The sequence below is a fragment of the Diadema setosum genome, chromosome 9 (genome assembly GCF_964275005.1).
Source record: "Diadema setosum chromosome 9, eeDiaSeto1, whole genome shotgun sequence".
Lineage (NCBI taxonomy): Eukaryota > Metazoa > Echinodermata > Echinoidea > Diadematoida > Diadematidae > Diadema > Diadema setosum.
The window spans coordinates 20,695,226-20,717,674 of NC_092693.1; the positions used below are offsets into that span (position 1 = coordinate 20,695,226).

General features: G+C 40.7%; 1 protein-coding gene across 1 annotated transcript in view; it reads right to left on the bottom strand.

The window, feature by feature from the left end:
- Positions 1-1,087: 1,087 nt before the first annotated feature.
- LOC140232541 (protein virilizer homolog) overlaps positions 1,088-22,449 on the bottom strand; it is a 47,741-nt gene continuing 26,379 nt past the window's right edge. Inside the window, exons 19-33 of the mRNA XM_072312638.1 lie at positions 20,567-20,703; positions 19,057-19,256; positions 18,129-18,290; positions 17,043-17,148; positions 15,940-16,172; positions 11,896-12,047; positions 11,663-11,799; positions 10,151-10,408; positions 8,983-9,095; positions 8,458-8,534; positions 7,476-7,633; positions 6,551-6,668; positions 6,047-6,146; positions 4,813-5,160; positions 1,088-2,722 (exon numbers count right to left, since the gene is read on the bottom strand). Coding sequence (XP_072168739.1) covers positions 2,629-2,722; positions 4,813-5,160; positions 6,047-6,146; positions 6,551-6,668; positions 7,476-7,633; positions 8,458-8,534; positions 8,983-9,095; positions 10,151-10,408; positions 11,663-11,799; positions 11,896-12,047; positions 15,940-16,172; positions 17,043-17,148; positions 18,129-18,290; positions 19,057-19,256; positions 20,567-20,703 — 2,393 coding nt within the window. The 3' untranslated portion in view covers positions 1,088-2,628. The remainder of the gene's footprint in view (positions 2,723-4,812; positions 5,161-6,046; positions 6,147-6,550; positions 6,669-7,475; positions 7,634-8,457; positions 8,535-8,982; positions 9,096-10,150; positions 10,409-11,662; positions 11,800-11,895; positions 12,048-15,939; positions 16,173-17,042; positions 17,149-18,128; positions 18,291-19,056; positions 19,257-20,566; positions 20,704-22,449) is intronic.

A 22,449-nucleotide genomic window follows, 5' to 3' on the forward strand; every position in this document is an offset into this window, starting at 1 on the left:
GCACCAGGCCTGAGCCTGGCCCACCCCTGGTGCTAGCTTCAGCAGCGCCAAAATAGCTCGCTCCTGGCACGGGCCACTTTGGCCCGACCCATTCATTAAGTCAAAATTTTAAGACTTAGCTCGGGCCTTGCCCGAGCCAGAGGAGTTACTAAAAGGGGTATAACATGGCTGACATCCTTCCCCGGTGTCATATGAGTGAGTGGGTGTCACAATACTGTGCCAGACCCTTGTATGTTTTCCCTTTGTTTCTCTGAGATCTGTTGAATCAAAACTAGAAATGAAATCTCAAGACTTTTATTATTTCATTGCTCCCCTTCCCTCCCCCCAAAAAACAAGCAAACAACAACAGGAAAACAGAACCTCTCCCCCCCCCCCCCCAAAAAAAAAAAAAAGAAAAGAAAAGAAGAAAAACCCCAGGCATGTGATTATATACTTCCTTCTCAACTTGTTTACCAATTTTGATTCAAAAAAAAAAGAAGAAGAAATTGTCTCTGGCACCCTTTGGAGGAGGAGGTATAGCAACCCCCCAGTATGATCTATTTCCTTGTTGGCTATTTACTCAGTCCATTTATTCCCATCACACCCAAATGTCATCATGTCATGCTTAATCCTTGATGTATAGCCCAACAAACAAAACTCAGAGATTGAAAAAAAACAAAAAAACAAGACACACACACATACACTGAAGATTTGCAAGACAAGTTTGAAATTGATAATCACAAAACAAGCTTGACACATTTGATTCTTCTACCCACCCCCACCCCTCCACACTTTAACATACAGAGTATTTTAAAGGTGTGATACAGTTTCGGTTGTATTGGGCCTTCAGGTTTCCAACCTTTTTTATGATCATAGTTTGAGATAATGAGAAACTTCTTATGCTATACGAAAGACATGTAATTCTAAGATGAATTCAAAGTTTATTTGATGAAAACTGGCTTTGAAATGGACGAGATATCCAAAACAAAGCGATCCTAACAAAAGGTTGGACCCATCTTTTATTAGGATTGCTTTCGTTTTAATTTGTTTTTTTAATATCTCAGCAATTTCAAAACCGATTTTCATCAAATAAACTTTGAATTCCTCTTTAATGGTATGCTCTGTAACATTTCATGAAGTAGTTTGTGATATCTTACAAAAGAGTCAAAAGCTGAATCCTCACATCCACCAATACTATACCATCTCTTTAACACTTCAGAACATACTGGTTATGTATACTGTCACAGTGCTACTGTACTGAAAAGGTTGCAGTGCGACAAGACAGAATCAGTGCACCATTGCGCAAGACATAGGAAGAAGCGTTAGCTGATTTCATCCCACCCCGGGCATGATCAGCCGGTCCGGAGAGAATCCCCTGGCAAGGAGCCAAGGGGAGGAGTCCTTCTGGAATGCTGGAGTGCTGTTGCACTTGGCAATGACTCATACTGCCTGCCATGTGCAACATTAGGGGCCTGACTGCTATTTCTGTGGCAAAACATTGGCAGCTGCTCTTGTGGAGTAACAAAAACCCAAAACCCATTCTGAAATCAGTACGTAGTTACTCTTCTTATGGAGGTCATCCAGACTAGCAAATCTCACATGAAAGTGCCACAATATGCCAATTTCTGTCTCTTTTTGTTAAATTGCTATTATTTTGACTTACAAAATCAACAATGTTTCATTGATATTTATTTCATGATCATCAGAATGCATAAGTGTATGTACACTGCATAATAGCAGTAAAAAAAAAAAAAGTCTGCATGAAATGTCAATTCAAGAGTGTATAAAAATTGTACGACAATAGTCTTTAATGTGCACTGAATTATGAATAGCTCATGGGTTGATTCTGCATCAAACATCCACTCAGTGTGGGATGAATGGAATTAGTTTCTTTGAATTGTAAAGACAGACTGTCATATCAATGTACAATCTAAAAGTCACCACACCTTGCTGAAGTCCAAATGCAGCCTGCACACCTGGTTCTCCACTAAGAGCAAATTAACAGTTACTCTTGTCAGGAGTGATTTCGATGGGACGAAATGGAATTAGTTTCTTTGAAACATGTCATCCAAGCGTACGATCCAAGCGGCCCCACTTTGCCAAAGTCAGAACGCAGATGGTACAGCTGATGCTCCATAAGGCGGCAAATTAACAGTACCCCAATCAGGCACAACGTCAGTGGTCAAGTGGTTAGCAATGTTATATTGATCTGCACATGGAATTGTTCCTGATAGTGAGCTGTAAAGACAATATGAGTCTCCACCAAACACACTCCATCCTCCAACAAGGCAGACCACATTATTCTATTCTTGCTCTACGTTCAAGGTAGGTCACAGTAAGAGTCAGTTGTGAGAGCATTTTCTTGGAATTCAATACAAAAAATGTCACATAGTCATTTAGAAGCCACGAGGTTAAAGTTCACAGCTGAAAAGCGGACAGTGTCTTCATGAAAACAAAAACAAACATTGCTTTCATCCCGGGTAGCTGTGACTTGACAGATTCCCTGATTTGTTGCAGGAAAGGACAGACATGTCCTTCTCATGGTAATAATTTAGGTCAGGAGGTTCTGGGTTTCAGAGAGTCGGAGAACGGAATGAGGTGTGCAACCAACGGGCAGACGATCATCTTCGACCCCATACGACCCGTGAGCTAGCGGGTGAACGACCGGCTGTGCCTCCCCTGGCTGTCCCGGCCACTGCCGCCTCCCATTCGGTTTCCTCGCATCGGCTTCGGAGACAGGAACCTGGACGTGCGTGAAAAACAATGAAGCAAGAAGGCATCCATTTACACACATGTACAGAGCACTCCCGTCTGATATTAGAATATGAAGAGTTCAATCGCAAAATGGATTAACCCTATTCTTGTCAATTTGAGATATTTGCAATTACACCTCCATCTAAAAAAAAAAAAAAAAAAACAGAGAAAATAATAAGAAAATACAGGATGTCTTTAATCATAACTCCAAGAATATTCCTTGTTATGCAACAAATGAGGTACCATAGTAGAAGCTTTATTTTGCTCTATCTGATGGTAAACTGTAAAAAAAAAAGGCACTTTACCCATTTCGTGATCAAACTCTTCTTATGATGGTTCTGAATTCCTGCTCTGTTTGCCACGTATAATTTGTACATATGACAGATTACACACAAGTGTGCTTGCATCTATAGGGAGAAATCACACCTGACAGCAATTCAAATTCACGAAAAGGCACATCGCCCCTGGAGTCACAAGACCGCGTATCTCATTTTGCATATATTCAAACACCTCCTAACTCAATTTTGAATATCTGATTTGAATTTTAAAACACCAATATCATTCATGTAATAATAAAAAAACACAAAGTTTATACATCATCTGATGTCAACATTGCCAGTATTTTGCAAAAAATTACAAAGATTTTCTGCTCTCCTGAAAATTTGTGACTTGAGATGCGAGTCCTGTCATCCCAGGGATGATATGATAACAAAGATAAGGCTGTGGGATTTACTCTGTACCACAAACAAAGCATTATTTTCTGGGAACCAACATCTATGTCACAGTGCCATGACTCTTCAATTCTTTTCACCATAATAATGCCACTATTTTCAAGTCTTTTTGTTTCTTAACAAAAACTTACTAAATTGACTTTGCTGGTTAACAATCGGTCAGTGACAACTGAATGGCACAATTTTCATTACTTCTTTGTGGCATTCAATTTTCGTTCTTCTCCCGTTTTTGTTTTCTTTTAAAATAATGGCGAAAGTTTCCGGAACTTTTGTCTTTCTTTCAATGCTTTAAAACAGAAGTGGTAATTCCTCCTGCAGATTATTCATGACAATGTAATTATGAGGGCCTTGAGTCTCCAATATCACAACTTATTCTCCACTGTCATATCATGTGTCTATATGGCTGGAGAACTCTTGATGATAATTAAAGCTGAAGTCCTTTTTGTGTGTGCACAGGACCACAGTACATGTAAAAAGAGCAAGTCACATGGTAATTACAAGGGAACCTCATTGCAACGACGACCTAAAATTCATGACAATCACCTTGTTACGTCAAGTTTCTCATTATAGCAGGGTATAAAAATCAAAGAAATGTAAGGAGCTGGAACCCGCAAAATAACCTTGCAGGGTTCCCACAGAAATTTGAAAACAGAGTTCCATGACTTTTCCATTACTTTTCCATAACCAAATTGCTGCTTCCATGACTTCCTTTCTGGCACGGTTTCCAAAATCAGACACGTTATGATGGCCTCCACCTCCCCTCACAGCCATCCGTTTCACCCACTATCTTACTCATGACATGTACATCTATTATAATTAGTATATGTCCCAGGAGTTATGTATAATTTGGGATGTCACAAAACTAGGAAAAATGGAAATCATGAACACCAATTATAATAGCAGAGTATGATTACAGAGTATGAGAGTTGCGAGACACGACAAACTGGAAAGCTGCCATAGCCAAGAGGTAAATGCCATTCCATGACTTTAAATTCCCTCACTTTTCCCTGACTTTCCATGACTGCAAATTTTTCCAGGATTTTCCAGGATTTTCCATGGCTGTGGGAACCCTGCCTTGTTGTGAGAGGGTTTTCTTTTATCTGACCTCTTTATGACGAGGTTCCACTGTACCGGTAAACATGTCCAGGGGGGTGTTTCATAAAGCTGTTTGTAAAGTTGTACGAATAACTTAAGAACAACTGGTGATCAGTTCTTGCGCTGAATTATTGAAATTCTGATAAGCATAGCACATCAGAACTGATCACCAGTCTCCATTCTTAAGTCGTTAGTAACTTTAAGAACAGCTTTATGAAACACCCCCCTGGTAAGAAAAGTTGACCTTTCTCACCTGCTACCTCCTTCCATTCCTCCCCAGCGCTCGCCTCCTTGTGAGCTCCCAGGTCGGTAGCCTCCTCTTCCTCCCCCTCCTCCTCCTCCTCCACTTCCTCCTCCTCCTCCTCCTCCACCTCTTCGAGGACTAAACATTCCTCTAGACATGCCACCACCACCACTGCTGCCGCTTCCTCCTCCTCCTCCTCCTCCTCCTCCTCCCCCTCCTATCGGGCGGTTTCCTCCCCTCACTCCTCCACCGCCCCGTGGCCCTCCATGGAGTGTGTAGCTCCGCTCATGGGCCCCATTGCGGTTGTACAATTGGTCTCGGGGCCCCATCCGATTGTCGGGACCTCCATCTGATCGACTATGCAGAGAACAAGCAAGAGATATTGCAGAGATTGGAATGTACATCTCTAACAACGCTGAGCTGAAGTTGTTGATTGCATGTACACTACAAAACCTTTAGCCCACACAAAGTTTAGTCTCACTACATCATCATCTTTTCACTGTCATGCTTACCAACATGCTTTGCAGCAACATCATCACCATCAGTTTTCATATTGAGAGAGTCAGTGGTATTTAGTGCAATAATCACCATCTTGTTTCCATTCAAGTGTTTGTCCATGATGAAGGAACAAGTGCATGGTGGTGTCATATATTTTAATCTTTTAAACATTTGAACATCACTTCAATCGTTACCACAAACATTGGAAATTTCTCCACCTCGGCAAATGTCTTCACTAGAATAGATACATCCTTCAGGGTTATCATATCATACACGATGATACATTGTCGACACCAGGCCTGATCATTTCTGGTATCACCTCCACCCATCCTCCTCATCACCACTTACATTTGTACATCAGTGTCATCTAGCAACATGAAATTAAAGGTGTCGTTACTGTTACATTCCCCATCATCGTCATTATCATCATCATCATCATCATCACCATCATAATCATCATTATCATCACCATCATAATCATCATCATCGTCATTATCATCACCACCATCACCATCATCACCACCATCATCACCACCACATCATCATCATCATCACCACCATTATCATCATCGTCATCACCACCATTATCATCATCATCATCACCATCATCATCACCATCACCGCCATCATTATCATCACCGTCATCATCATCATCATCATCACCATCGCCATCTTCATCGTCATCGTCGTCATCATCATCATCATCACCTATAAGTCAGGCTTCTTTGATATGTCTCTGACTCACCTCCTCTGTGCGAAATTCCTCTGCCCACTGTCGAAGGGGCCTCTCTGCTGGCGATTACCCCACTGACCCCTGCCTCGCCCTCCGCGACCCATGGGACTGCCTGAAATCCACAACAGGGTGCCAAAAACTCAAAAATTTTCTCCATAAAATTCAATACCAAATCCCATTCCATGGTGTGTATCAATGCTTTTCAGCTTGTGTATCATAACTGATATATCAAATTCCATCCTGGTGTGTGTGAATGGTTGCAATCAAAGATACACTTTTGAGATTGCAATAAATCACGAGGCAGTGAAAGTAGTCACTCTTATATGCTCAATATGATACAGCACACGGTCTCCATAGTATCACTTGCATCTAAAGAAATTGAGATACATCATAACCTGTCAACTTTGTCCCTGATAGGCATAGCATAATCAATCCTTTAAATGAAACTTTGCAATGTATTTGATGCACTACAGAATAGAATCCCTTTTTATTCGTAAATCGTAAGTAGAGCCTCACCTCCATCTCGCCTGTAGTTTGGCGCATTCCAGGATCCTTGGTTGCCATGGAAACTGCCTCGGGTTCCTCCCATACCGCCTCGCGGGAAGTCACCCCTGTTGCTCCTCCCTGGTGGACCCTATATCAACAAAGATCATAAATTTTACATACAAGTGACTGTTTATTCAAAAACCAACCGTGAAAATGCAACACATGCTAGCAATAAATCCAATCCAAATCCAATCTAATCCAAAGTTAATTCATTCATTCATTCATTCATTCATTCACTCATTCATTATTAATTAATTAATTAATTAATTAATTAATTAATCAATTCATTCATTCATTCATTCATTCACTCATTCATTATTAATTAATTAATTAATTCATTCATTCATTCATTCATTCATACAGCCTGATATGTTAGGTTGATATCATTTTCTGATTTTTGCTAGTCTTATCTTTGGAGCACACCATCAAGCAAAAGTCAACATCATTCAATCATTTCCCCATTTGTGTGTGAGCGTGGAATGAATTTCTTCACCTGGTATGCATTCTGCTCTTTGAAGGAAATGAAGTTTAATTTTTTTTTCTACTAACTGCGACTGAGTTGTGGATCTCTCTCACATGGGACCTCAATATTACGTCTTATCTGAAGGAACAGAGCAATTTTTGTCTCTAACTACAAAGGGACTGCAGGACAACACACAATTTAGCTCACCTAGACTCACCTGATTACAAGACTGACGTGCTACCGACTGAACCATCTCTTGCTATACACAATTAGCAGAGTACTGGAAGACATACAGGTGGGTTAAAAGAGTTGGTTGGACATGAGACTGTCCCACACGATAATGTCTGAAGCTTTTAAACCGATTGTCACAAGGAGTCCTCCAAGGGAAACTAAGGTCTTACATATCATGCTATATCAAGACGAAGGACCTACCCTTTGTTGCTTCTGTTGAGGACCCGTGTGGGCCTGTTCGGCAGCAACAAAGTCGTCCACGTGCATGGACGGGGGGCGGCTGGTGTTCTGGGCACGCTGACGGAACAGGTCATAGCTGCCCCGCCCTCGCCCACCGAAGTCCGGTCTTCCATAGCCTCCTGGGCAAATACAAACAATATGATTGTAACATATCGTAATACACAACTAGGTGAACATACTTATCATCTTCAGGTGTCAATTAAACATCTCATATTTAATATTTAATATGACTTCAGCTTTTGTGTTGATCTTTCATGACATATCTCTGATGTTTTTCTGCACATTTTCAAACCACACCTTATGGGTGAGACATATGGCACAGGTCTCACATTACAACAACTGGTCTATGTCCATCAAAACATACATGTTGAATATCAACTTGTACCATACTATTGGCAAAGAAATGCTTATATCTTTGATATTAAAACCACTTCATAAAGATATTTGGAATTTTATTTGAGTACTTGTCAAAGGGTTGACTTTTCTTTTTAGTTAAAAAAAACCAAAACACCCCAAACTGGACAGTGAAATACAAAAACATAACCTAAAACAGACAAAAATATATATGATAGGATTAACATCTCTGCAAAGAATGGTAAATGATTCAACAAAAAAGGGAATTAAATCTAGTACAGAAAATGATCTTTCAACCATCATTATTCATCACTGTTCCTAGAGAAACTAATGAATTTAGTTTGCTGAAAAAGTTTCCTTGAAAAACCACATAATCATATCTCGACTGCTCAAGGGAAATATGCAAAATATAAAATTCTCAAACAAGTGTTTCATATGGTGGCATATTTTCTGGTGCCCAGCTACAACAGAAGAACAAAAATGACTTTAAAAAAAAAATCAATTCAAAGCTTTGAGGGTGACTATCACATATTTAGAATATCATTCATTCAACAATACCAAGACCAACACGAAATAGAGGAACACTCACTGTGCGCTCGGCGTATTCCAGTCGCAACTTTATGACCAGATCGGTAGGTCAGGGGATCATAGCGTCTGGTGAAACCCCTGTGAAGAGTTAAAAGAATATGTTTGTTTTGTTTATTTGGCTATAAATATGCTTCTTCACACTTTTATAACTTACCACAGCAAAAGCAGGGTGTTGCTTTGTATTTCATTTTGTATGAAAGAGTGAGCACTGAAACCCAATGCGGAGTGTTGTTTACAAACAAAACACATAAAAGATCACAAATTGCCACAATCAAAGTATGCACTAACCTGAATCTATGTAATTATTATCATTATTATTATTTTTTTGCTTCATTCTTTCACAACAATGAAAGCATATAAAAACAGTTTCAGCCAGTTATCCATTTGTATTACATTCAAACTAAGGATTTGTCACAAAGAAATTAGAAATAGGCATTCAGTTTGGTTCCTGGCATATGAATACAACATCCATTTTCAATAAGATCAAAAACAGTAGCTGCTGCTGCAAATGGCAAACACCAATCACCTTTTCTTTTTATCCGGCGACACATCGTCTGTCCCAAGTCCCTTGGCCAGTTCTGCCTGGAGGTCAAAGGTCGGCAGGAGTTTGGAACGAATCTCTTCCAGGTCACATCTCACCTGCACAATCAAAACAAACACATTGACACACTTTGATGATCTTCTTATCTGATGCTTTGAAACTTAGTCTACAAAATACAAATAGAGAGAAAAAATATCATTGTCTTCCTATTGTACATTCTATGATTAAAGTAAGCCTTGGCACAAAACAGCTGAATAAATTTCATCCAACATCATCATGATCCTATCATTCAGAAAGAAACATCATTCTAATATAATGTGTTAAAATGAGTTATCAACCTCATCATTGATCAAGTCACTGAGAATGTATGAATAGAAGACTTGAAAAGTATACCCAGTATACAAGAATCCATCAGCACAGCATCTACACAGCCATTCTAGAGAAACATTTGTGGCATCATGAATTCAGTGAATTCACAAAGTTGGCACCAAGCTTATTAGTAATCAGTCAATCAGTAAATGTTTGTTTTGCATTGTGAGGTAAGCTGTATGTGCATTCGCTATACTCTATAAATATATGCTATATATTTCAGTGTTGTTTTTTTTTTTTTTTGGTCTATTTTCTCAAATTTCACAGTCGGGTGGTGTTTGTGATTTTAACATGCCCAGATATTAACTCTTATCCAATCTAAACGTGATGAGCAGTAAATCATTGTGTAAATCCATTCATGATGACTAATGACCGGAAAGGGATGAAGTGATCACATCCTTTCCACAAGAGTGCACCTTACCTCCTAACATGGACTATTACATGACACGCTGTCAAATCTAAACTAAAGGTATTATCAGCAGGTATGGAGCTGAATCTGTAAACAACAATCACAATGCCATGTTCACTGGAAACAGAATTCTTAGGAAATGTCTGTAAGCTTCATGTTCATGCATAAAATAAAGCTACCGGTACATGAACTCCACATGCACAGCAGAGTGTCACTTCCAGATGACAAATCCTTTTAAAGATTTATGACATCAATTTACATTTGGTAACTCCACAGTTCAGTCTCCTTACTAAAAGAGTACACACAATGTTTTATTTCCCCACACACGCTATGATTACGCATTCACATGGGAGAGAAAGGATATCTGGGTCTTACCATCTCTGGGTCAGTGTCGAGCTCGTCCAGGGAAGGCAATCCCAGCCACATGCCGGAGGTGGGTCGCTCCTCGTCATCCTCCGTCATCCTCACGTAGAAGACCAGGCGGGCGTTGAACTGGTCATGGAGGCCCATCTCGGCAGGCAGCGGGACGTAGGGCTGGTTCTCGGGCCGCGCCTCGGGATTGTCCAGGGCCTGGGACAGGGAGCTGACCGTGTCCAGGAGGTGCTCCATTGTCTCATCATCTTTGCAGCAGTCCTACGTAGGAATGAAAGAGATGAAAGCCAAGATAACACTAATGCAGGATATATACCTGGGTCCCGTTTCATAAAACTTGTGGTCAATAACAATTTACAATAGTAGTGATAAGCTACTAAAATCCTTGCATCTGATTGGCTGACAGCAAATTTGTCATAGAAATGTGGCAACTGTTACTGATTTATGAAATGGGACCCAGGTTGCCTTGAACAATTTAACAATACAATGTCAGAATTTTAAAGCCAGGGTAGTTGTTCTAAGTTCATTGTGTCACTGTCAGTAACCAGAGACAGCCTGCTGGTAATGTTGCTGCCTGGAAAGCAGTAGATAACAGGTTTGATTTCCACTGGGTTTTTGTTGTTGTTGTTGTTGTTGTTGTTGTTGATATGTTTGTTAAAATAAATACCAGCAGTTGTGATCTTATCAATGCATTTGTGCAGAGGGTGACAATTGACAAAAATCTGTCAAAGCACAATAAAAGAGACATTGTCTGGATTGTTAGCAAGGTATTCATCCAATCAACACACAAATCATTTCTTTACCCCTCCATGTGCCAAGGCACTCACTGTAAAAGCTCCCTTTTTTGCAAGGGTTCAATTTTCGCAAATTTTACAAATCACTGCTGGGCCACAAATTTAACAACACATGAAAATATCGCCACATGCTAGGGTATGCAGGATCTTTGTGCACTTGCAATAGTCACGGTGTCAAATCACGAAAACATCATCTCACAAAAATGCCTGTGACCTCCTAATTTGTGAAAATACCTGTACATGATAAGAACAGTTACAGCTTTTACAGTAGCTTAAATTGCGCAGTTTTATGATTAGTGTCCGGTAATCCATCCAAACTTGACCTAGTGGTAAAGTTAGAAAGTTATACTCAGGTGTAGCAATGTGCCTCTTTTTAACAAGGAGACCATGGTGACTCAATTTGAATAAGGGGGACTCGATAACTTTTATGACTGACAATTGGTTTCGAGACATCTATGCCAATCTACAAAAAGGAAGCACCCCAGTGTGCATGCCAATTAGTGCACAAAGCGCAGTTAGAGTTGAATCAAGACGGAAACGTCACATGTCAAGTATTGGGAATACGCCACTGACATTTGACAAACGGCAGGCAGGCTTAGATAACATAGACCCTAATGTTGGAAAATCTACACGGATGGTTCGTATTTTGCAATGCAACGTAATCAGGAGCCTGCCTTGCTTTCACATGTTTAGAATACAATGAAAAAACCAAGAATCTCACCACCAGGATCTTTTCGAGGCGCCTCAGCGGGTGGTTCTCGTCGTCCGACCATCGCAGCGTCTCTCCCAGCTCCTTCACATCCATGGCCAGGGTGCGATAGGCCGCTGCACCTGCCCCATTACCACCACCACCACCACCTACCACACCTCCCCCTCCTCCTCCTCCTCCTACGCTCCCTCCTCCCATCGCAGCGGCTCCGCCCCCGGTCCCTGCTCCTTCCTCCCCGACCACGCCCACTTCCTGATCGCCCTCCTTGGCGAGGAGGAGGTGCAGGAGGACCAGAGTGTTGGAGAGGGTGGAGAGGTAGTCTGAGCTTTCCCGACTAAATGCCTCCATCAGTCGGGTCAGGAGGCTGTGGAAGGCTCCAGGCCGCTTGTCCAGAGAGCTAGGAGAAGAGAGAAAGGTAGGTGCACAAGTGCAAAAACTTTAACTTTAAGAAATGCTTTATGGACACGGATTTCACCCAGCATAGAAACACAATTTCTTTTTTAATTAAGACTTGTATTCAAATGATTTCGATTTGTGAAGCTGATCCCATGACACAGACAGTGGATAGGAATTAGCATGGCCCAAACAATACACACAAAAACTCCACAACAGAAGCATTGCAAATATCTTTTCAGCATTGGTAGCTTCACTCACGTAAGTCAAAAGGAAATCATTCTTGGTCACAATCACGCCTAGAGCTGTGACACTCAAGCTTGCAGAGATGCCAAGTTTGTTCTAAGTATTGCAGTGTTCTAAGGGCTGAGAAGGCCTATTTTTGGTGGCAAACAGCAAGTTTTACCCTTCATGCCATAAACAGGTGTAATAATACAATTTGGAAAAAAACAACAACAGTATTTTCCATGAAACCTGCAGTATTTTTGGCAAAAAAAAAAAAAATCAGTACAAAATGCTGCAAAAAAACCCACAGTTGCTATCTCTGAGCTTGCACATGGACTAATACAGAGCTGCCAACCTTTGGAAGCACAAATTAGTACTCAGCAGCTCCAAAATTCGTATTTTTCCACCAGAATTGGTATTTTTTTCAATCTCCCTCTCTTTGCTATTTTGAATTAAACCCGTCGACTTATGAGGCCTACAGGCTCTAAACATAACGTTATGACACATGCCGAAGCATCGAGCTGGTCACCAGCACGGTAAAGATGCCAAACTACGCAATGTTCAGCGTTGATTGCTTGCTTTCTCCCAATGAATGTGTACAAGTGCAAGTACACCTGTATGTAACTCGAAAAACTTGCTGGGCTGATTATGGAAGCTTCCACTATCTAGCAGGGGACGGGGAATGCTTTCATCTTCTCAAGAGAGCTTCTGTGTGAGCGGATGCAAAACTCTGTTCTGTGTTTCCAATTAGTGTTTACAATTCAAACATAATCATGTGTTGTTTTCAGGCTTTTTTCTTTTTATTGGCTTTTAAACATCAGTATTTTCCGAAGTATTCCAATTCCTTTTCCCCTGACTGGAATCGGAAAGTCTGCTACAACGATGATCGCAAAATGCCGCGCTGTGTGTGGAAGCGCCGATATGCAAACACGTGGCTTCACTTTCAAGTTTAAAGGAATGCGCCATGTGCTCCTGCCTATAAGAGGTTACTGCAAGTTCGATGGATCGAATGCGCCATAGCTGAGCTGAGCTGAATGGCTTGTTTACGGTAAACATGCAGTTTACGTTCGATACGAAGAAATCATTACGTCTTTCACGAGGGAAAAACACACAAAACAAACAAACAAACAAAATACACCCACGAACGAATGTTGATAGCCAAAACTTTAAAAAGTATTAAGCAGTTTTGATGAGCGTGAACTGAAATTGTCATTACACGTTGTATTTTGCTGTCTAACCAGGTGATGACTGCATCTCATTGGACCTACTCGTAGTGAATTTGTCTGGACATACGAGACCTTTCATGTATTTCTGTGATTGCATTTTTGATTGACTGAATAATCAATCCTTTTTTTTATTGTTCAGGGAACATTAGATATTCGATCAAGTACGCTATAATCGACTGTTCGATGTTTCCTACTATGCGCCAAAAGAAAGGCTATAGAAATAGAATCATGATATCTTTGCAATGATTCCTTTAATTCAACTAATGAGCTGGTTCTTCGATCGATATTTCCAGGATATTTACACGCTGTTTATTCCAGTGCGTGCATTCTTTCGTCTGGCACGCACCTGGGTGTGGCACCTGCTTTTGTGGAAATTTCCACAAGGCCGGGAGAGGGGTGGGGTGTCAAGTTTCTTCGAGCCGAGGAGACTGCATACACAATCTCTTCGCTTTTATTTATTGTCATTCGTGTTTTCCCCTTATTCTTTGCTGATATTGAACATTTAGATTTAACTTTACGAAGGTTACTGTTGTGAGGTGTATGTAATTTCTTTTTTTTTATCATTATTGAGAGGGGAAAGAAGAGTAAGGGGGAAAGAAGAGTAAGTGGGAAAGGGAAATTAAACAAACGTCACGTACGCTCAGCATTCACAGGAAGCCGTCTTTTTACACCAGTCACCAGCATAGTTATCATCATCACCATCAGACATCACTCAAGATCATTTTAGCCTTTTCCTATCAATTGCATTAAGAAACACGAATAATCCCTCGAGATAAATACCTAGGAAAATAAATAACAAATACAAAGTATCAACACCTCCCAACAACACAAACATTTAGAAAATACAACAGCACATCGAAGCGGCTGGGATCAAACTCCGTCGCTTCGATTCGAAAAAGTATTGCAGCGAAGCAGAGAAATCGCCGTTACGAAAATAACAGTGCGAGACAATTTTACGTTTAAATACTTCAAAGTATGAAGGGAACGGATAAAGTGATATAAAATGGCAGAAATCGTACCAAACGAGGTGTGAGAAACGACAGAAATAAAACCGTAAACGAAGTTCAGTAGTAAGCTTGGGCCCTTGCCTAGGCTAGCAAGTTTGCAGCACCGAAAGCTACGCGAAAATAATACACATTGGAAACTCGGTATTGCGACGAGGTCCTTGGGATCAAGTCAATAAACGATACAAAACAAAGGAAATTAATTCATTTTGACCGGAAAATAGTTTGTTATAAGTATTCTGCTATATGAGATCTCCTTTAATAGGCCTAGAAATACATTGAGTTTCAACGACACTCGGGGAAAGAAAGTTTGAATGCTTTTCACCTGCACATACTGCAGTGCACATCAATACACGAACAGAAACTCACCTCTTCCTTGCAGAAAATGATGCAATAACGTTATAAAAAAAACCACACAACACTCTAAAAATCATTTCGTACTTGGGAGGCAAGGAACAAGCGGATGAAGAAGAAGAGAAAAAGAAGCAGACATTGCACAACGGAACACTTTCTACCCCGCCTCAAAACGAAATAGGGTACTGTAGTGGCAGCTGGCTACAGTGTGTAGCTACTGCAGTATACTCACGCTCCCCAGCCGGGCCACACATGGGGATACCACGGCGATCCATGTAAACATCCAGGGTCCGTCCGTAGGCGGCAGGGATTCACGCGCGCTAAGTTCTGTTCGGTGTACACAGTACGCAAGCAGCGATATGCGTATGCGCACACTTTTCTATTCAGCGCTTTCCACATACGGTGCGTACGCGTTGCATCGATATCCCAGCTGAGTACAGATAACATGGCACATGCGACGTGCGTTTGCCATTTTTTTACCCATTATTTTTTCCCACTGTGAATTCGTACTTTCTAAGGACGTTTTCGTATTTTCGTATTCCCTTCGATTTTTCGGAACAAATACGAATTTTGCGGAACGGTTGGCAGCTCTGCTAATAACATTTTACACAGAAAATTAATTTTTTTGCTTTGTATTGCCGGTGCTCATTCAATATTGAAGAATACCATTATTAGACCTTGTAGTGTACAAAGATCATTGGTATCTGGTTAGCAATTAACTACTGTATACGCCATATATTTTGCAAGTCTAAATTTTCGCGATTCGGGAATTCCCAACGATTTCGCGAGTGGTTAAATTCGCCATCGTGGAGTCCTGTACTGAACGGAGATATGTAAATCGGGCTCAGAGTCAATATTTTCGCGTGTCTTTAATTTCGCGAATAGCACCTGACTCGCGATCTTCGCGAAAATAAAAACCTCGCGAAATATTCGGCATATACAGTAAATGAGAAAAGGATGAAAAGCACAATTCCTGGGGAATAACTCCCAAGAACAACCAGAGACAATGTCATGACTGCCATCGTCCAGCTTGGGGGGAAGGGGGGGGGGGGGGGGGGGGGGGGGGGGAGGGAGGGGGGGGACTGACCTCTTGAGGTGGAAGAACCCATAGTTGTGGTCCAGCAGCATGGTCAGTATGCGCAGGGCAGGCAGGATGCTGGCGTAGGAGTGGTCGGGGCTGGTGACGTGGTCCAGCATGGCCCCGCACACCGCCTCCATGTGGTCCTTCCCCGGCAGACTGCTGGCCAGGATCTCCTGGAAGGCGAGGGACTCCGAGGGCAGCAGAGTGACATCAGCATCGCACAGCGGCTGCAGGAATGTCTGCCACAAGGATCAGAAATAATCTCGGTGAAAGTTGATGGCATAAAAGAATTACTTCTATTGAAGAATTTTCAGGACAGAAGGATAGAAATCACGGAAGAAAGGAAGAAGCAGAGGAAGAAGAAGAGAAGAAGAAGAACAGGAGGAGAAATTACAAACGTAAACAAAAACAAGAAAAAGAAGGATTGAGAGAACAAGAAAGAGTAGGGGTAGCAGAAAACACAGATAAGAAAAAAAAAAAGAAGAGAAGTAAAGATGACGGAGTCGAAAGGGGCTTGAGCTTTCGATCCTAGCAGAATCTTCGTCAGAGGCAAAATTTTCTGCTAGGATCGAAAGCTCAGGCCCGTTTTGACTCCATTATACTCCATTGGCTCGCCACTATTGGATAAGCAGTTTTCAAAAGCTTTTTTTTTTTGCTACACAAGTAAAGATGATGACGACAATCAAAAGAAGATGAGGATGAGCCATGTTATTCATTGTGATTTTTCATGCGATACAGGCGACTCTCGTTAGAATGATGTCCTTGGGACCAGCAGTTTTCTTTTGTTATACCCAAATTTCCTTATAGTCATATACACAAAAGAATACAAAGATATATAGATGATCATTTTGGGACCTGAATTTTTACTTTGTTGAAACAACAATTTTGTTATGACCATACTGTGTTTGCTATGATGTGTGTAAAGTATTTGCATTTTCACTGGCTACTGTAACGGAGTAAAAATTCATCTCTACTTGCAGCATCATAGAAAGCATACAATGTATATATCACTAGAAAAACATCTCATGAATGTACACAAATTTATGGAAGTAGTCAACCCGGAGATAAAATTTTATGCCTATGGGCGCTGCAGTGCCCAAACTACTCACAACAATGCACTCCTGTGCTTGCTGGTGGCTGGGACTTTGGGATGGAACGTTCAGCAATGCCAGTAACCGTGGCAGCACGTCAGCATATTGCTCATCAGACCTGGAGCTGATAGCAAGGAGAAAGGCATGGAAACACGCCCTCTTTGTTAAAGACATTTACAGGTGATAGCCCAGTGAAATGGATACCTGAGCAGGGGCCATTGACTAGCTGCGATAAAAATAAGGTGCTCTTCAAAAATGCACAGAATAAGAGACAGGGTAAGAGTTGCTCATTATAACTAATGAGATATTCTAACTGACATAAAAATCACTCGAAGCAAAAAATATTGCGTGAAGCAAAATCATTATATACACAAATGCAATATGTTACCTAGTCAGAAGTACCAAGTATTAAAAGACAGTAAACTGCGGCTGTAAATGCAAGTTGCCATACTAGATACTAGAGTTGCGTTCATCCAACAGTATCATTAGCACTTTTGCGTGCATCCCAAACTTTCACCATTTCCTCGCTATCAAGTGTCACTTTGTTTTCAAGCAGCAAAGCAATTGACAAAGCATGTTCTGCTCAAACGTCTTTTTCTTTTTGGAAGACACGTAAAGTGTCCACACCAATAAAATATTCAGCAAGCTCATGTACTGAGAATAGTTTTCTAGTTTCCTCTGAAAACATCTTATTTGATTTGTCCCCATGATTGGGTTCCACTTTAATGTCACTAGACCTGATAATGGCAAGCATGATGAATTTGTCTTGGCACACATGTAAATGCGCCCTGACATCTTTGTAAAAGGCCATTGGTATGATGGAACAAATTCCTCCATAGAGTGATCGTCTCGTGATCCCATCAGAACAAAAGCTTTCTTTGAGAGAAATAACAGCAAAATTTCATTCAAGCAATGACTGACAGATAAAGGAAGGATAAGTGTAATAATACTTTTCACATCAAAATTTTTCTTCAGCAATGATTCATTTATCTATTTATACATTTATTTATTTTCATTCTTCCATGATGCAGAAAAAAATGCTCATTTCAGGGTGCTTGATGGGAGAGCTTGTTACCATGACTACACAGACTGAAGAGACCTCACCTGGACCGGCTTAGATGGAGGAAGGCAACCTTGATGGCTGGCTGTGATATCAGATAGACGAGTCCAGTTAGAGTTCTGGTGGCATCTGGGCCACAGGGTTTTTCTTTTTTGGTGCCCTCTTCTCTCTGCTCCAAACAGGACAGGAATGCCTGTAGGTGGGACCTGTGTCAGGGAGAAGATTTAGATTGCAAATGACATGACGGCGAAAAAAAAAAAAATAAGTTCGCTTTAATTCCTTCAATTCCAAAAAGCATAGCTTTGCTGATATACAGTACAGGCAAAATAAAAAGGTGGTCATGTGATGGCTCTCAGCCAACCACTTGATTATGATCCACACCTGCATATCACCATTTTATATATTTCCATGGCTTTACTGACATCAATATTGCATTCATGACCACCTTCTGCCCATCATTACTACAACTTGACTTTCATCAATGTTTTAGAACAGCTTCACCATCTCTACTACAAGGCTCGAAATTGTAGGTGGCCCCATGACCTAGTGGCCCAGGGTCACTGAAAATTGATGTCAGGCCACCAAATCTCCAAGAAGGTTATCTTTTGGTGGCTCGATCAGGCAACTTAGATTCAAAGTCAATTATTGTGTTTTTTTTTTTTTATTTTGGGCCAATATAGTCCTTCTTCAGGCCATCAAAATTGCAAAGTTAAAGATTTAAGTAGCCTGAGTGGGCCACCAGAAAAAAAATATAGTGTTGAATCCTGTCTAACATTAACATCGTTGGCATCTTTGTAAATACCACTACCACCATTACCACTGATGCCATCATCATCCTCGGCAGAAGCAGTGGCATCACCATCACCATCATAGCCATCCAACACCGCTGCGCAGAGAGGCGCACGGTAACCACACCCGAGGCAATGCTTGAGCTAGAAAGGGAGAGAAAGCGCACATGAGAGAGACACAAACCTGACGACGAGAAGGGCGGTGGGACCAGCCAGGTCCGCCAGCTGGCAGCTCACCCTCCGCAGGAAGTGCTGGAGCAGAGGGGAGCTGGAGAGGGACAGCTCCGTTAAGATGCCCTGGATCTGGGCCATGTTGGGGTGCAGGTGGAGGCTCCAGAGGCGCCTCAAGTGCAGGGCCTGCTGGACCTCGGCTTCTGACAGGACCTGGACAAATTGGGGAAACAACTTCATCATGCCACTGTCAAATGTGATAGCACAGCTCAAAACCCACAAAAAGTAGCAGATTGGGATTCTCCGTAATGGACCAAATCCCGGCACTTGGGTTGACTGTATCAATTTTTTAGAGTTTGTTTTACCTGGAAGAGTAATCTTTTCTTTACCAACTGTCAGAATTTGGTGGCTTAACCCTAAAAGGGCCAGGCTTTTTTGGCTATTCCGCCCCCCCCCCCCCCCCAAGATCTCGGCCATCAGATGTGCGAAGGGACGAAATTTGTCATGCGTGACACCCATGTCAAAATCTACAAGATTGTGTCAAAAGATTTTTTGAAACATCCAATTATTAATTTTAATTAATCACTTATGAAAATTAAGCAAAATATCATATTTTAGCTGAATTAAAAGCATTGAGAGTCTCCTTTCTGGTTTGTATGTCTGTTTGAGCATATTCAACAATTGTACATCATAAAAACTTCCAAAAGTCATTTCAATTCTTATTTATTTTATTGTTGTCAGAATTTCTTATGTATTTCTTTGTTTTTCGACTTTTGTTTTATCTTTGCTTTTTTATTGGAAATTTTCACTGACCACTTTTCTACCATAATTAGCATAAAATTAATTGATGAAAGTGATTAATTGTAAAAATAATCAGGTTTTTATGACTTTCATGACAGAGCACAGTTTTCCAAAGGAAATGTACACAAAATCAGAAAATTGTGCCCGTTTTGGAGTGACATGCCGTTACAAAAATGGGCGTGGCTTCAAAAAAGTACACATGTATGTTGTAAATTTGGTCTCAAAAGTTGCGTGAGACTTGAACAAAGAAAGTCAAGAAGCCTCGCGACGAGGCCTTCTTGCGTTACAGAATTATAGCGCGAAACGTCGAGGGGGGCGGATCCCCCCCCCCAGGCCCCTTTAGGGTTAAAACAAGACCAAAACTGAGATAGCAGCAGTTTTTTCTGAACCATATTTTTTGGACAGGCGTTGCTTTCACAGAGAAATAGAACATGCTTTCATTGATCACTTCTGCACAGTATGCCTGACAACAGCAGCAATCTAGGAACATCAATAGTTACAATAATAGCTACAGTATGATTATGATAACAAATATCATTAGTTTTATTACCATTATTATCATTAATATTATTTTTATTATCATTATTATTATTATTACTACTACTACTACTACTACTACTACTACTACTACTACTACTACTACTACTACTACTACTACTACTACTACTATTATTATCATCATCATCATTATTATTATAATCTATCATAATGATACTGCATACCTCTTGAGTCTGCATGGGCAGGGGCAGTGGTAGCATCTCCGAGAGGAGCTGGAGGCCACCCACGTAGGAGTAAGGAGCTGATGGGATGTACTCCAGCACCGTTCCCAGCATCACCGTCCAGGAGCTCTTCTTGATTTCTGACAGGGAAGATGAGACGGTGCAAACTGTGAGAGGGTTATTCAGCTCAAACTGCTTGCAAATTGCACTCGGGACAGTTTGGGTTGTGAGAGGAGCCAAACAGGGTCCCTTGATCAACTACTGTAAAAATTGATATTTTCGCGCGAGTAATTTCTCACGCTCGGTCGGGTAAGATGGATTTCGCATGTCTTTAATTCCGCGGAATCAGGACATTAATCACTGGAATATATGGCATGCAAAAATGTTTGCGTGTTTTATTTTCGCGCTTGCTTCTGGTTTCACAAAATGCGCCAAAATTTCCACACTGCAAAAATTTCCACTGTTACAGTATCAGGCCAATAAGAATTTGGCGCCCATACTTCTTTCATTTGATTGATATTTGATATTTACTTTGTACAAAGTACAGGGTACAAAGAATTTTCCTTGTGGACAATAAAGTAATCCATCAATCAATCAATCAATCAATTTTCAAAACTTTTACAAATTCACGTACATGGGGCTGCAGGATACTGCTGTCAGTGAAGCATATTTTTCATTAAAAAATAGAGAAGAGAAAACACCTGGACAAAGGGGAAGAATACTTTCTGATACCATATACTATTCTTAGAAACTTCAAGCATTGGAAACATTGAACAACAGACATATTCACCTAGTAAGATGAAAAAATTAATTAATAGCTTTATGTCTGTGCATTTTATGTCCTCGCAATCTAGTGGGGGAAAATCTATAAGGAAGGAAACTAAGACAACAAAAACTGTTGGTGATTGTATATGTTCCATAATTTTAATCAGTGCACTATGCCTGCAGACAAATGACCTTTTGGTTATGCAAGATTACATGCCTTAGCTCACATAATTAAAGTTTTCTCCTTGAAAGTTTTAAGAAGTGACTTGCATGATTAGCAGAGTTCTTATATGACAAGCCAAATCCAAACATGATTAAAATTTCTCTCAGTTGATTAATTACTCTCTAGTTGCCAACCGCAGCGCTTCTACACAAGAAATTCACTTCCGTTCCATACAATAGACATGTAAAGTGTTAAGCGTCGAACCTGATGAAAATGGAGAAAATCCATATTGAGAAACGTGCATCATCAGTGGAAAATTAATCATTATCAGTATTGGAATGGATGAGAGGACAATCTGTGGCCCTTCTTTTCTACCTTGATTTTCCTTGTTAGAGAAAGGATTTGCAATGTGAATTTACAGCATAAGAAATGCTGAAAAAGCAGCAATCTTGAGTTTACACTGTCATTCCATTCATAGCAATCTCATGCTTGGTCATTACTTTTTCCTAAATGTGAAGACTTACAGCCATCTTCACTATCATACACACAAACATCAGGTGCATATCCACTGAATTATCACATTACAAAAAAAAAAACCTCATCTGTACACATCATTGGTAATAGAACAGAACAATTTCGCAACTTACAATCCACACGTGAAGAGGGCCAGCTTTCATTTTCTTTCGTTTGTAAACACAAAAGTTGTCTCTTGTGAGTCAATCACTTTGCACCACTTGCTTTAAATGTGGCCTTTGCTATCAGAAACAGGCTATTACACATTGAATTTAAAGCTACATGCCAACAAGACGTGACAGCCTGCTATAGACCTGTACGGTTTGGGCTCTGTTTTTTTATGATAATGTCTATCAATCAAAACTGCAGGGGCTTCAGTTAGTCTAATAATTGTTGATTTATACACAAACATACAGACATAGCAATGCACCTGACTCATTGCATA